The sequence below is a fragment of the Lissotriton helveticus genome, chromosome 7 (genome assembly GCF_964261635.1).
Source record: "Lissotriton helveticus chromosome 7, aLisHel1.1, whole genome shotgun sequence".
Classification (NCBI taxonomy): domain Eukaryota; kingdom Metazoa; phylum Chordata; class Amphibia; order Caudata; family Salamandridae; genus Lissotriton; species Lissotriton helveticus.
In genome coordinates this window covers 75,250,314-75,263,378 of record NC_136068.1, presented here as the reverse complement: position 1 = coordinate 75,263,378, position 13,065 = coordinate 75,250,314, and the positions used below count along the sequence as shown (strand labels likewise).

Sequence of the window (13,065 nt, the reverse complement as noted above, 5' to 3'; positions counted from 1 at the left end):
GCAGCCAAAATGTGGAATAGGCTCCATAGGACTGGGGTATATATCCTCCCCAAAAATTGACTGTAACATATTGATCATTTCAAAACCTCACCGGATTAATTCAGTTCTGTCCACTCTCCATTTTAAAAAGCATAATTGAGTGCATTGGTGAAATGCTAAAGCAGTTTAGCCAATATTTGAAAATGTGTTCATAAATTGGAGCAAATAGTGTATTTTAGAGGCAATGGGCCAGATGCATCAAGCATCCATTTTGCGATTCCTTATTAGCGAAAAATAAGGAATCGCTAATAAGGAATAGCAAAATGGAATGCATCAAGCAATCACTACAAAAATAGCGATTCCTTAGAATTCCTTAATTGCGACTCGCAAATTGCGAGTCGCAATTAATGAATACCTCCCCATTCATTCCTATGGGCCCAGAGGCCCATAGGAATGAATGGGAAGACAATCTCAATTTGCGAATCGCAATTAGCGATTCGCAAATTGAGATTGCGAGTTCAAGGGTGCAGGGGTGTCCAAAGGACACCCTGTTGCACCCCTGATTTTGATCTGTGCACATATGTTGCGCACACACATGCCCCTAGGGCATGTGTGTGCGCAATATGAAACTTTGAAATATGCACAAAAGTGCATTTTTCAAAGTTTTTGCAAATTACCATGAAGTTGTACTTCGTGGTAATTTGCGTGCCTTATTAGCGAATTCGCTATTTTTGTAACTTTCATGCATTGCATTTAAGGAATCTCAATTTGAGATTCCTTAAATGCAAACAATCGCAATTTAGCGAATTCTCTATTTGCGATTTTTCCATTTGGGATGATGCATCCCAAATGCAAAAATACAAACTGGGACAATACGCTAATGGATATGGCTCCAAAACTGTATCGGGAGTATCATTTCTCCTGGAAAGACCATCATGCGTCAGAAAAGTATTTGCTGCAAAAAAAAATAATGAGTTAATGGAATTAAACCTCCATTTGGCTTTAACGCACTGTTGTAACTAACAGCTAAACAATGTCTTACTTTAAATTTGATTTAAGGTAAACTAGTGAGTGATATGAGAAAATGTTTCCTTGTTTCCCCTGATGTACTATCATGTGTATAGAGCCCAGCTCTTCTTTCCTTTGACTTGTAACACCTACTCCCAGTGAGAACACACCTCTGATCAAAGGACTCACTGATGCAGCAATTGAGAGAAGCTGGGACCCCTCTCTTACCTTTCACCAATCCCAGATTTGTTTATCAGCTCGAAGCTTGTCTGGTGGCCCCATAGAGTTATTAAATACCAGTCTTGAGTCTTCTTGTAAAGGGGTAGACGTAACTTTAGTCAACTTCCTGGCCAGCATCTTATGTCCTTTGGCAACTCTTTGCACCACTAACCTATCCTGTTCCACTGTGATGACCTTCTATGCCCATGCATAAGGAAGATCCCATTTTGTCCCTTTGTCATGATGCCTCGACTGCAGATACCCAAAGCTGCTGACAGTGGCAAGTACGGAACTGGTTTGTAACTCTGGTTTGAGCCTTCTCTCATCTCCTACTTCTCTGCCTCTCTGTTAATCCCCACCATTCTTTTTTAGGTCTCGACTATTCTATCACGTAAGTGATAAATAGACGAGAGTATTGAGGGCAAACCAAGCTCTGAAACCACCAGGTGGATTACATCGGGTACATGTGCTCGTGCACGCGCTTACCATTTTCTCCCCGAGCCGCCTGCCTCCGAAAGCTTCACTTCAAAGGGATCCGCTCCCCCGCCCCCTGCTTCACACTTTTCACGGCCGCCAGACCGTGTCTCGCATTTCTCCTCCCCCCCTAATTATGTACTCGCTGTGCCTGCTTGTTTCTTTGGTTTGCTTTCTCTCTGCCAGCCCCCTTGTAATGTAATGTCCTTTAATAGTAGAAGGCAAACTGGGACATGAACTCCCGCCGCACCTTAATGCATGGAACTCAACAAAATCTCTAGGTTATAATATTTTGTAGAAAGAAAATCAGGACTAGAACACAGTATCCCTGACATAGACTCATGTGCTATGGTTCAGCCAGCAAATGCTCGCCGCTGGCACAATACAGTATTCATTCGGCCACGGGTACAAATCTAGTAAGGCAGACTCAGCATTCCCTACTCCACAAGTGAGTGGATTGAGTAATATACACCAGGTTACAGTGCATTTAGGGCAGCCAGGGGGAAAGAATAAGTGATTTGTCCATAATCAGCAGGATGTGCAGAGGCTCGAACACAGATCCCCAGCTCTCAAGTTGTCAGCTCTAACTGCTGTGCCACTGACGAGCTCCCACTCTGTAAATCCCTGTGTTTGCCTTAAAGGGTTTGCTCTGATGTTTGCCGAGCTGCATCTTTGTTTTCTTCGGCGTCGCTCGCAAACTCTAATTTTTCAAATTTTCGTAAGCAGCACAGCACTCTGCCTATGCTGCGCTGGTTATTTTAGTAACACACATAGAGTCCTCCCCTCACCCTCCCCCATGTCTCAAAGCATGTCCTTTCAATTTCAAAACAAAAAAGCGTCTCTAGTACTCTGTTCACTACAGAATCGGACTAGCAGCCTGGGAGCCTCACAGCTGTGAGTACCTTACAAGCAACTTGCTGGCTGCATTCAGACGTGTGCGGGCTTACAGCTTCACTCTCTGTTTCCCTGTCTTGTAGAGAGGGAGGGGGGGAGGGGGGAGCGTTTTCCCGATTTTACCTCTACTCTGCTGGATGCCGTCATGTTAGTTTTTGGAAGCAGCACCACCTAGCCCGCGTAACAGATGCCTCGAAGCGTGAGCCTTTCACCATGGCAGTGTAAAGGTCACGGCACAGTGTCTCGGTGGAGGAAGGAGTCATTTAACTTTGCAAGGTAGAAGCACAGCCGTCTTGCAGTGTTACCAAAGCCTGCATCCAAGATACCATTTGAGTTGCAGCGCAGCTATCTGGCTTGTTTTTTTAACTTTACAAAACACCTTTAGTTTCTGATAAAAGTGCACTTGTTTTGCGAGCGTTTGAGGAATGTGCTTCCTTGAGATAAGTGTTTTGGGGCTCCCCTTGCTCGACCAGAAGATTCCTTGGGTTTGCTTTTGAAGTGGAGGCGGGCGGGTGTTTTATGACCCCTCCGTCCGTTTGCTTAGGAACGTTTTGCAGACGCAAGCTGCATCTGCTGCCACGGTAGAAGTGTTGAGCCAACATATTTACTGTTTGTGATCAACAAAGGCTTGTTTTACTTACAGCTGACAACCCGGCGCTGCGCTGTACTATCTGGAGCAGCGGCTTTAAAATAGGATTTTCTGATCTAACCGTGCCCCCCCCCACCTCCCCCCCTCCAAGCAGTGCCCACGCAGCGCGTGCCACTTTCCTGCCTTCCCCACCAGAAGCCGGGCCAGAGTTTTAGCACTGATGCGGAAACCGAGAATTCATTGCCTCCTGCCTTCATACCAAGTCAAAGTCAAACTAAAAGCAAATTATTCCTGTCACCATTTCTGTTCCTCTGCGTTTTTACTGTTTTTAAAGAAAATGTGTGAAACGCATCTCTCAGCGAGTTGTCATAGGAGAGTCGGGCTTCCTTATTGCTGGAATGTCTGAATACAGAATACCACTTTCCTGCTAATGGCCCACAGCGCGCTCAGACCGTCCAGGGCAAAGCATCTCTCACCCACACATCTACCCATCCTCTTACCCACTCATATAATCACTCTCTTATCCACTCATATCACCATCCTCTCATCCATTTATCCATCCTTTCGCCCACTTATTCAACCATCCTCTCACTCATTCATTATTCTATCCACCCAACCATCCATTTTTCACCCACCCACACATGCATCCTTCTAGCCACCCATTCATCTTTCGCCCACTCAGTGTTCATCCTTCCACCCATTCATCCATCCATCCATTTTTTCACCCACTCATACACCCCTCCTCTCACAAATGTATCCATGATTGTATGCACCCACTCATCCATATACCCATTTATCAACCCATTCTTTCACCAGCTCAGCCATCCATCCTTTTTCCCCTTTTCTACTACTAGGCCATCTTTTTTCACCTTTATTGCGTTAATGTTACCCGTTTATCTGCCAAGTTGCAGACGGAAGAGGTACATATAGAGCCTCACCCCGCTCTAGCTGCTAAAGTGGGTTCACAATGTCAATGCAATAGCTCTATGATCTGTGGCTCGGAAGCTGGGGGTGGCATTTGGGGATGCTGCCCACCGGTTATTCGCAGCTGTCTCTCCTGTCTCCTTGTAACCCTGCCCCTCCTTTCACCAGAGGCTCTCTGTTTCTAACCCGGTCACTTATTTCATCTCAGCCTTTCAGTCTATCCTTGTGGCACTCCCCACCACCACTCTAGACTGTCTCTGCGCTCTCCTAGTCACCCTTCCCCTTCCTTCACTAGAGTCTCTGCTTCTTACCGGTCTCCTCCATTCACTTCACCCCTTCAGTCTCTCCTAATTTCCCTCCCCATGGGCTGTGTCTCCATATCCGAGTCACTCCGTTCCTCCTTTCACCAGAAGCTTTCGGCTTCTTAGTGGACTCCTCCTGCCACTGTCTTCTAGTGGTACTGCCATCCTGTACTACACGGGCTATCTCTCCCCTCGTCATTCTGTCCCTCCTTTCAGCAGAGGCTATCCTTTTCTCAGCCAGTCACTCATTTCATCTCAGTCTTTCAGTCTCTCATGGTGAGGATGGGGATGGAAGAAAGACTTGAGGGGACACCAGGGAGCAATAAAGTGATAACATTTGTGAACCTACATCATTCCAGTGCAGAGAAGCAAGGTGACTGGCTGCCTTCACCAGCTGGCATCTCATGCCAGTGCAACGAGGCAGGGTGACTGGCTGCCTTCAGCAAATGGCATCTCATCGTGCCAGTGCAGTGAAGCAGAGTGACTAGCTGCCTTCAGCAGCTGGTGCAGGCTGGCTGGCTGCCTCACACACACACAGCCACACACACACAACCACACAACCACACACAAGCACACACACACACACAAGCACACACACAACCACAAGCACACACACAACCACAAGCACACACACAACCACACGCGCACACACACACAACCACACACACACACACAAGCACACACAACCAAAGCACACACATAACCACACACACACACACACACAACCACACACACACAACCACACACAACCACACACACAACCGCAAACACCCACAACCACACACACACCCACACAACCACACACACAAACACAACACACACAACCACAACCCCACACAGCCACACACACAACCACACACACACACAACCACACACACAACCAAACACACAACCACAACCACACACACACAACCACACACACAACCACACACACACACAACCACACACACACAAAACCACACACACAAAACCACACACACAAAACCACACACACACAACCACACACACAACCACACACATACACACAACCACACACATACACACAACCACACAACCACACACACAACCACACACACAACCACACACACAAACACACACAACACCACACACACAACCACAAACACAACCACACACAACCACACACACAACCACACACACAACCACACACACAACCACAACCAGACACACCACAACCAGACACACAACCAGACACACAACCAGACACACAACCAGACACACAACCAGACACACAACCAGACACACAACCAGACACACAACCAGACACACAACCAGACACACAACCAGACACACAACCACACACACAACCACACACACATACAACCACACACACCAACCACACACACAACCACATATACAACCACACATACAACCACACAAACACACACACAACCACACCGTCAGTGCATACTTTCACCAGGCACAGACACCATCAGTCGTCAGTGCACGCTTTCACCGGGCACAAACACCACCAGACATCAGTGCATGCTTCCACCAGGCACACACCACCAGACGTCAGTGCACGCTTTCACCAGGCACACACACACCACCAGCCGTCCATGCACGCTTTCACCAGGCACACACGCCACCAGTGCACACTTTCACCAGGCACACACAACCAGCCGTCAGTGCACGCTTTCACCAGGCACACACACCACCAGCCGTCAGTGCACGCTTCCACCAGGCACACACACCACCAACCATCAGTGCACAATTTCTACAGGCACACACACCACTAGCCATCAGTGCACACATCAATTGTTAACGCATCCACAATTAACTATTGTAGCAATCGCAGTATGGCGCACTTTACTTTTAAACATATTCATCTAAAGTGCAGCATGCCACCATTGCTAAAAAAATAAATACACATTTTTTTGGCCTACAATTTATAGACTTTTGTTGCAATTGGTGTTGCAATATTTAGCAATGCCAATAGCTCAAACGTAATTAATGCGAGACCTATTGCATTGCAAATGCTTGTTTCTTATGCCTCTCTACACCTGAAATGCTTTCCCATCACACCCTGACTTTTGACTCCCTCCCCTGCAGCGCCGGGATTGGCCGGACGGGCACCATCATTGTGATTGACATGCTGATGGATATGATCAACACCACAGGTAACTGACATGTTTCTGCCTGTAATCAGACTGCATCAGGAGTGGAGAAGCTCATCAGTCCAAGTGTGCTGCTTAACCATTTTGAGAGACCCTTGCCAGACGAGAGTTGTGTTTTCAGCACGGTTTGCTTTTCTTAAAGCAGTTTTCAACGCTGTGTTATAGGCCAGTGTAAATTCCAAATTGTGCAGCACTATCAGTCAAAATGTATTGTGCTATGAAGCTTACACTAACATAGCATTTAACTTAAGACCAATATTTCATACTTTACTGACAAGGGACTCCTAGACATGTTCTCTTAAACTGCTTCTCCATAGTAACTCAGGGGTTTGAGTACCTACCACAAAGATAAGAATGTAACATACTATTCATCGTTTCAGAAGTATATTAAATGACTACCATTGACTTATTTAATAATAATGCATGTTATTTAGTGCCAAAATGGACAACTTAATCAACTGTGTGCGCAATATAAATGATCAGTACAGTCGTGCAGTGTGTACTTTTTGTTTCAGGCTGAATACAAGGGTTCATATTCATGGACACAAGTTATGATAATAGGCCAGGTTGAACCACAACCGGCCCTGGCAAAGTGCTCGGCCGATTTTGCAGTTATGCTGCAAAAACGGCCCTGTAACAAAAACGGCCCCCACCCATTCGGCGCACCGGGGGATTGCCCGGTGCCCGCTATGGCCATTCCGGCCCTGCTAAGACCACAGAATGAGGAAAGATAAACGTAGCAGGTGATCTAAAGTACGGTAGTGCCCATTTTTTCCGCCTGCAAGTAAGTTCACATTTTTTGCCCTTCACAAATTTTGCCAGTTGTCCTGATTTATCTTCACCTTCATCCAAGTAAAGGTTTTTCCACTTTGTGAGATAATTGTCATCAATCTTTGGCAAGATAATGTTCACTCTAATCAAATCCAGCCAAGATGAAAAATTCATTCAGAATTTTTTTGTGCAAGTTTACGTTTTGTAACATAAATTGTTGGAAAAGTTATAATTTTCACCCAGATGTGGCAAAGCATAAAACTTTGCAACTTTCTTGAAGTTGAAGTTTTTCATAGAACTTCACAAAGGTTGCAAATAACAAAATTGCCAATCTCTGTGTTTCACACACCTGATACCCACTTCATTATTTTCTTCTTTGCCTCCTCCATACTGCCTGTCCGCGTCCAGGCCTGGACTGTGACATTGACATCCAGAAGACAATCCAGATGGTCCGGGAGCAGCGTTCTGGAATGGTGCAGACCGAGGCTCAGTACCGGTTCATCTACATGGCGATCAGTCAGTTCATCGATACAGAAAAGCAGAAGTTCGAGGCCATGCAGGTACCATGGGGGTGAAGTGAGCAGAATTCACTTCTGAGGCAGACTGGGTGACAGCAGAACCAATGAGAGATGAGTTCAGACAATGAACCACTGGGAGATGTGTATAAACAGACAAACTCTGGGAGATGGTTATAGAAAGACTGAAACTCTGGGAGATGGGTATAAACAGACTGAAACTCTGGGAGTTTGGGTATAGATAGACTGAAACTCTGGGAGATGGGTATGGATAAACTGAGACTCTGGGAAAGGGGTACAGATAGACTGAAACTCTGGGAGTTTGGGTATAGAGAGACTGAAACTCTAGGAGATGGGTATGGATAAACTGATACTCTTGTAGTTTGGGTATAGATAGACTGAAACTCTGGGAGATGGGTATGGATAAACAGACTCTTGGAGTTTGGGTATAGATAGACTGAAACTCTAGGAGAGGGGTATAGATGGACTGAAACTCTGGGAGAGGGGTATAGATGGACTGAAACTCTGGGAGATGGGTATGGATAAACAGAGACTCTGGGAAAGGGGTACAGATAGACTGAAACTCTGGGAGTTTGGGTATAGATAGACTGAAACTCTAGGAGATGGGTATGGATAAACTGAGACTCTTGGAGTTTGGGTATTGATAGACAAACTCTGGGAGATGGGTATGGATAAACTGAGACTCTTGGAGTTTGGGTATAGATAGACTTAAACTCTGGGAGAGGGGTATTGATAAACTGAGACTCTGGGAAAGGGGTACAGATAGACTGAAACTCTGGGATAGGGGTATAGATAAACTGAAACTCTGGGAGATGAGTTTAGATACTCTTAAACGCTGGGAGTTTGGGTATAGACAGACTGAAACTCTGGGAGATGGGTATAGATAGACTGAAACTCTGGGAGATGGGTATAGATAAACTGAAACTCGGAGATGAGTTTAGATAAACGTAATCTCTGGGAGAGGGGTACAGATAGACTGAAATTCTGGGGGTTTGGGTATAGATAGACAAACTCTAGGAGAAGGGTATGGATAAACGGAAACTCTGGGAAAGGAGTACAGATAGACTGAAACTCTGGGATATGGGTATTGATAAACTGAAACTCTGGGAGATGAGTTTAGATAAACGTAAACTCTGGGAGTTTGGGTATAGATAGGCTGAAGCTCTGGGAGTTTGGGTATAGATGGACTGAAACTCTGGGAGTAGGGTATGGATAACATGAGACTCTGGGAAAGGGGTACAGATAGACTCAAACTCTGGGATATGTGCATAGATCAACTGAAACTCTGGGAGATGGGTTTAGATAAACTTAAACTCTGGGAGTTTGGGTATAGATAGACTGAAACTCTGGGAGAGGGGTATATATAAACAAACTGGGAGATTGGTATGGATAAACTGAGACTCTGGGAAAGGGGTACATATGACTGAAACTCCGGGATATGGGTATAGATAAACTGACACTCTGAGAGATGGGTTTAGATAAACAAACTCTGGGAGACGGATATAGATAGACTGAGAGTCTATGTTTTGGGTATAGATAGACTGAAGCTCTGAGAGAGGGGTACATATAGACTGAAACTCTGTAAGATGGGTATAGATGAACTGAGAGTCTAGGAGATGAATATAGAAAACCGAAACTCTGGGAGATGGTTATGGATAAACAGACTCTGGGAGATGAGTACAGGCAGCCTAAACCATTGTGAGATTGATACAGACACACTCAGCTACTAGGCGATGGCTTTAAATGGACTTAACCCCTAGGTAATGGGCTAAACTTATGTGAGCTAGTTGGAGGCATAACCATCTCAGGACTGATACGTGCACACGCCTCACAGTGAGCTTGGAATAAATTTAACTCTGTACGGTAAGTATGGGCAGTGAAAACCACTTCGAACCAGGTGCTGACAGAGTCACTGCGAAGTGGGTTCAGAGTGAACCACTGGGAAATGGATATAGAGAGAGCTTCTTTGAGACTGGTGCAGACAGAACCACTATGAGATGGGCGCTGATGTCCAGAAGTGCAGAGATGGGTACCACCAGAGGCACTGTGACATGACTAAGGTCAGTGAAGTAGAGGGATACAGAGTGGAGCAATGAGAGATGGATAAAGACAGAACACAGTGAGATGGATACTAAGCGAACTACTGGGGGATTGGTAGCGGCAGAGGGAAAGGCTTCTAGGCATCTACATTCATGACCACTATATGACCGCGCAGACAAAACAAACCTGAGAAGGGCAAATGTCGAACCACAGCGAGGCAGTGCCAACAGAACTCATGCAAGGTGGACTCAGACAAGATATGTGTTAGACGGGCACCAAAAGAATAATTATAGAATGGGCAACGATAAAACCACAAAGAAAAAGAAATGACAGAACTACCGTGATGTTGGCACAAATAGGACCACTACAAGATGGGTGCTGACAAAACATTCCTGTGAGAGGGATACAGGCAGCAGCAGCACTGGGTACAGAGGGGACCACTGGGACATGGGCACAGGCAGTATCACAGTGAGGTGCAAACAGATGGTGAGAAACGCTGAGATATGTATAGTGAAAAGCAATTGGAGACGATTCTGTTGCATGCATATAGTCATTCAAAACCAATATGAAACTCCACAGAGAGATAGACATACCTCCATCTCTGTGCATGATGATAGAGGGCATATTTTGGAGCTTTAATGATCCTTGGAATTTTACTCTTCTCATATGGTTTTGTTTTGCAGAAAACTCCAGAATCTCAGTACGGTAACATCCAGCGAATTCAAGGGGCTAAGAACACACACACAAAAGCTACACGCAAGTCCTCGAAGTAAGTAACTGCTGCATCGCTATCCACATTACGTATTTGGGTATCTTCTGACACCGGTACCCCTCTCCCATGACCCACTTTCTCTTCAGTATCTCTATGTTGGTTCTTTGTGCACCAACAGTATTTATCACAACTCTTCTCTCACTAAGATTGTTCCTACCACTTCTCTTTCCTATTTTTAGGCAGAAAGATGAGGCCACGATCTATGAGAACCTTCATGCCACGCGGGGGAAGAAAGATGACAAGTCAAAGAAGCAGAAACCGACGGAGCAGGAGAAGCAAAAAGGATCACTGAAGAGGAAATAACACCAAAGAAACAGAAAGTAAGGTGGGGACACTCCTCTGAAAATGTTTAATTCTGATCTCCACATGGTGACGGTGATTTGGAGAAAAGATAAAGAAAGACATAGTATTGACTAAAGGGGATATATGATTCTCAAAGACCAAATCTCCCAATCTGATGTGCACCTTCAGAGGTTTCTGCGGAGCATACTAGAGTTTGTAGAGTAAGCCTGTGTGCTTGATTTGCATTGTTTAAAGAATATATACTGAATCTTCTCCTTACCATTAATTGTTGAGTTTAAAAAAACATATCCAGACATTTCTAGCAAAACTTCCACTTGTATGCCAAAATAGTCTGATAGTTGGCTTTTGAATGTGGATATTGGGTTATGATATATCTTATTTGTTAACTGCACTGGTATCGAAGTTTAATTTCGCTAAAGGAGCAACAATAACATCAGAAAGTAAAAAGATCGAACATAGATTTCCTGAAGCACTACAACATAACTATTGGCAAAATAGAGGAGCTTTTGAAAGATTTTTAATGCAAATTATTGATGACTATTGTTGCAAAGAAACTGACAACACATTCCAAGTCTTTTCCGCTGTAAAAGAGAAGGCATGGTGTTCTATTATTGGATCTACTTTATTCTATTTTATCTACCTGACCTGAATCTTATCTTCAATAAATCTAATCTGTTACATATACTGGACATAAAGACTTCAATTTGTTACACATGGTCACCTTAAATTTGGTTAGCAAGAAGATCCCGTGCATTGGAACATAGATGTCTGACCGTACACAGGTAGATTTAGCAGACACAAATCTGGAGGGTTCTGATAAACTGTTGTGTGGAATATCTCAATTGCTTAAAAAAAAAAAAAATTTGGGGAATGTAAAGCCAACACAACACATTCGGCACAGGTGAGATGTTATGTCGTCTGGGGATATTGTTAATCAGCCGGGCTGCCGTGTTTTAATATGCTACAAGTGGTTTCATATTTTTGCTGTAGCTGCTAGGTAAAGCAATTTTGTGTAATCCAATTGGGACTGTTGAATACTGGTCTTCTACACATCTGTAATGGCTCTCCTCTCCCACTCTTCTTTCAGCTTGGCGTGAAGGAGTCGCCCTGGCCTCTGGAGAATCGGAGTACTATTGGGTGTTTCCTGTCTGACCAAGCGGCTTGATACCAGATACCCCTGGCGCATATTTCCTTCTCCTGGCTAAGCAACTGTGCCTGGAAAACTGCTGCCTCCCCACTCTCCCCAGGAGAAGGCCCTTATGTACTGTACGCATCCCACTAAGGGCGCTTCTGGCTCCCTACGAATCCCCAGCACCCATCTGCAATCGTTCTTCCCCTTTCGGGGCTGAGGCCCTCAGACTGTATGGACCTCAGGCCATCAATGGGCCTCACAGTGACCGATTGTGCACTTTGAGCCTAACATGGTGCTCTCCTTGCAGCCCCCAACGATGATCACCAAGTCATGGGACTTGTAGAGCGCGAACCAATGGCTGGCCAGTTTGTTTATACCACTGGTGACAACCGTTGTTTTTTCTGTCTGGCAACATTTGCAGCCAGTGTGGCTCTCTATGTAATTGCACAACGTTTTTCATACTTGCCATTTCCACACTGGTTGCACCATTGTCAGAATGTTTACAGTCTGCCCCTGAATGAGGGATCCCCTCCTCCAATGGTGAGTACCTCTCTGCTCACACCCCTCAGTATCTCATGCCCTGGTAATCTTCTCAGAGTACACTGGAATGACATGCCCTTCTCATCACCCATGTGTGGAAGGAAAACCTGCATCTCTGTGTAATCATTCAATGTGCAAGCGCAATTTGCGCGCGTTGGCCAATTTGCTGTAATTTAAATAAAGTTTGGTTTGTTTTGTAACAGAAAAGAAAAGTAGGGTCTGCCTCCCAGTTCCTTAATACATCTTTATAGCAAAGTACCTTTCTTTGTATGGATTCCGGGTCATTCACTGACGCCGTAGCATTTCTCCATCTCCCCACACATGCATCTTACCATCAAGTCAAGATGTTGTCTTCCATAAGTCAAAAGGTCCCTCTGAATTAAAGTTAGAGAACCCGTACCTCCAGCTGACACTTGAGTTTTTTAAAATTGTATTGTATTAGCTGCT

At 45.0% G+C, this 13,065-nt stretch overlaps 2 protein-coding genes across 8 annotated transcripts in view; both read left to right on the top strand.

Annotated features, from left to right (window-relative positions):
- Positions 1-12,830, top strand: part of LOC144768106 (tyrosine-protein phosphatase non-receptor type 6-like) — an 848,841-nt gene extending 836,011 nt beyond the window's left edge. Inside the window, exon 19 of the mRNA XM_078651512.1 lies at positions 12,034-12,830. The gene's annotated coding sequence lies outside the window, so the exon portion shown is untranslated. The remainder of the gene's footprint in view (positions 1-12,033) is intronic.
- LOC144768104 (tyrosine-protein phosphatase non-receptor type 6-like) overlaps positions 1-12,830 on the top strand; it is a 269,710-nt gene extending 256,880 nt beyond the window's left edge. For 5 of the 7 annotated variants that reach the window (XM_078651506.1, XM_078651510.1, XM_078651509.1 and 2 more), the window contains 5 exons: positions 6,460-6,527; positions 7,704-7,855; positions 10,555-10,640; positions 10,823-10,968; positions 12,034-12,830. In XM_078651506.1, coding sequence (XP_078507632.1) covers positions 6,460-6,527; positions 7,704-7,855; positions 10,555-10,640; positions 10,823-10,946 — 430 coding nt within the window. In that variant the 3' untranslated portion in view covers positions 10,947-10,968; positions 12,034-12,830. The remainder of the gene's footprint in view (positions 1-6,459; positions 6,528-7,703; positions 7,856-10,554; positions 10,641-10,822; positions 10,969-12,033) is intronic. The other 2 variants (XM_078651508.1, XM_078651505.1) reach the window with 1 other exon arrangement.
- Positions 12,831-13,065: the final 235 nt, after the last annotated feature.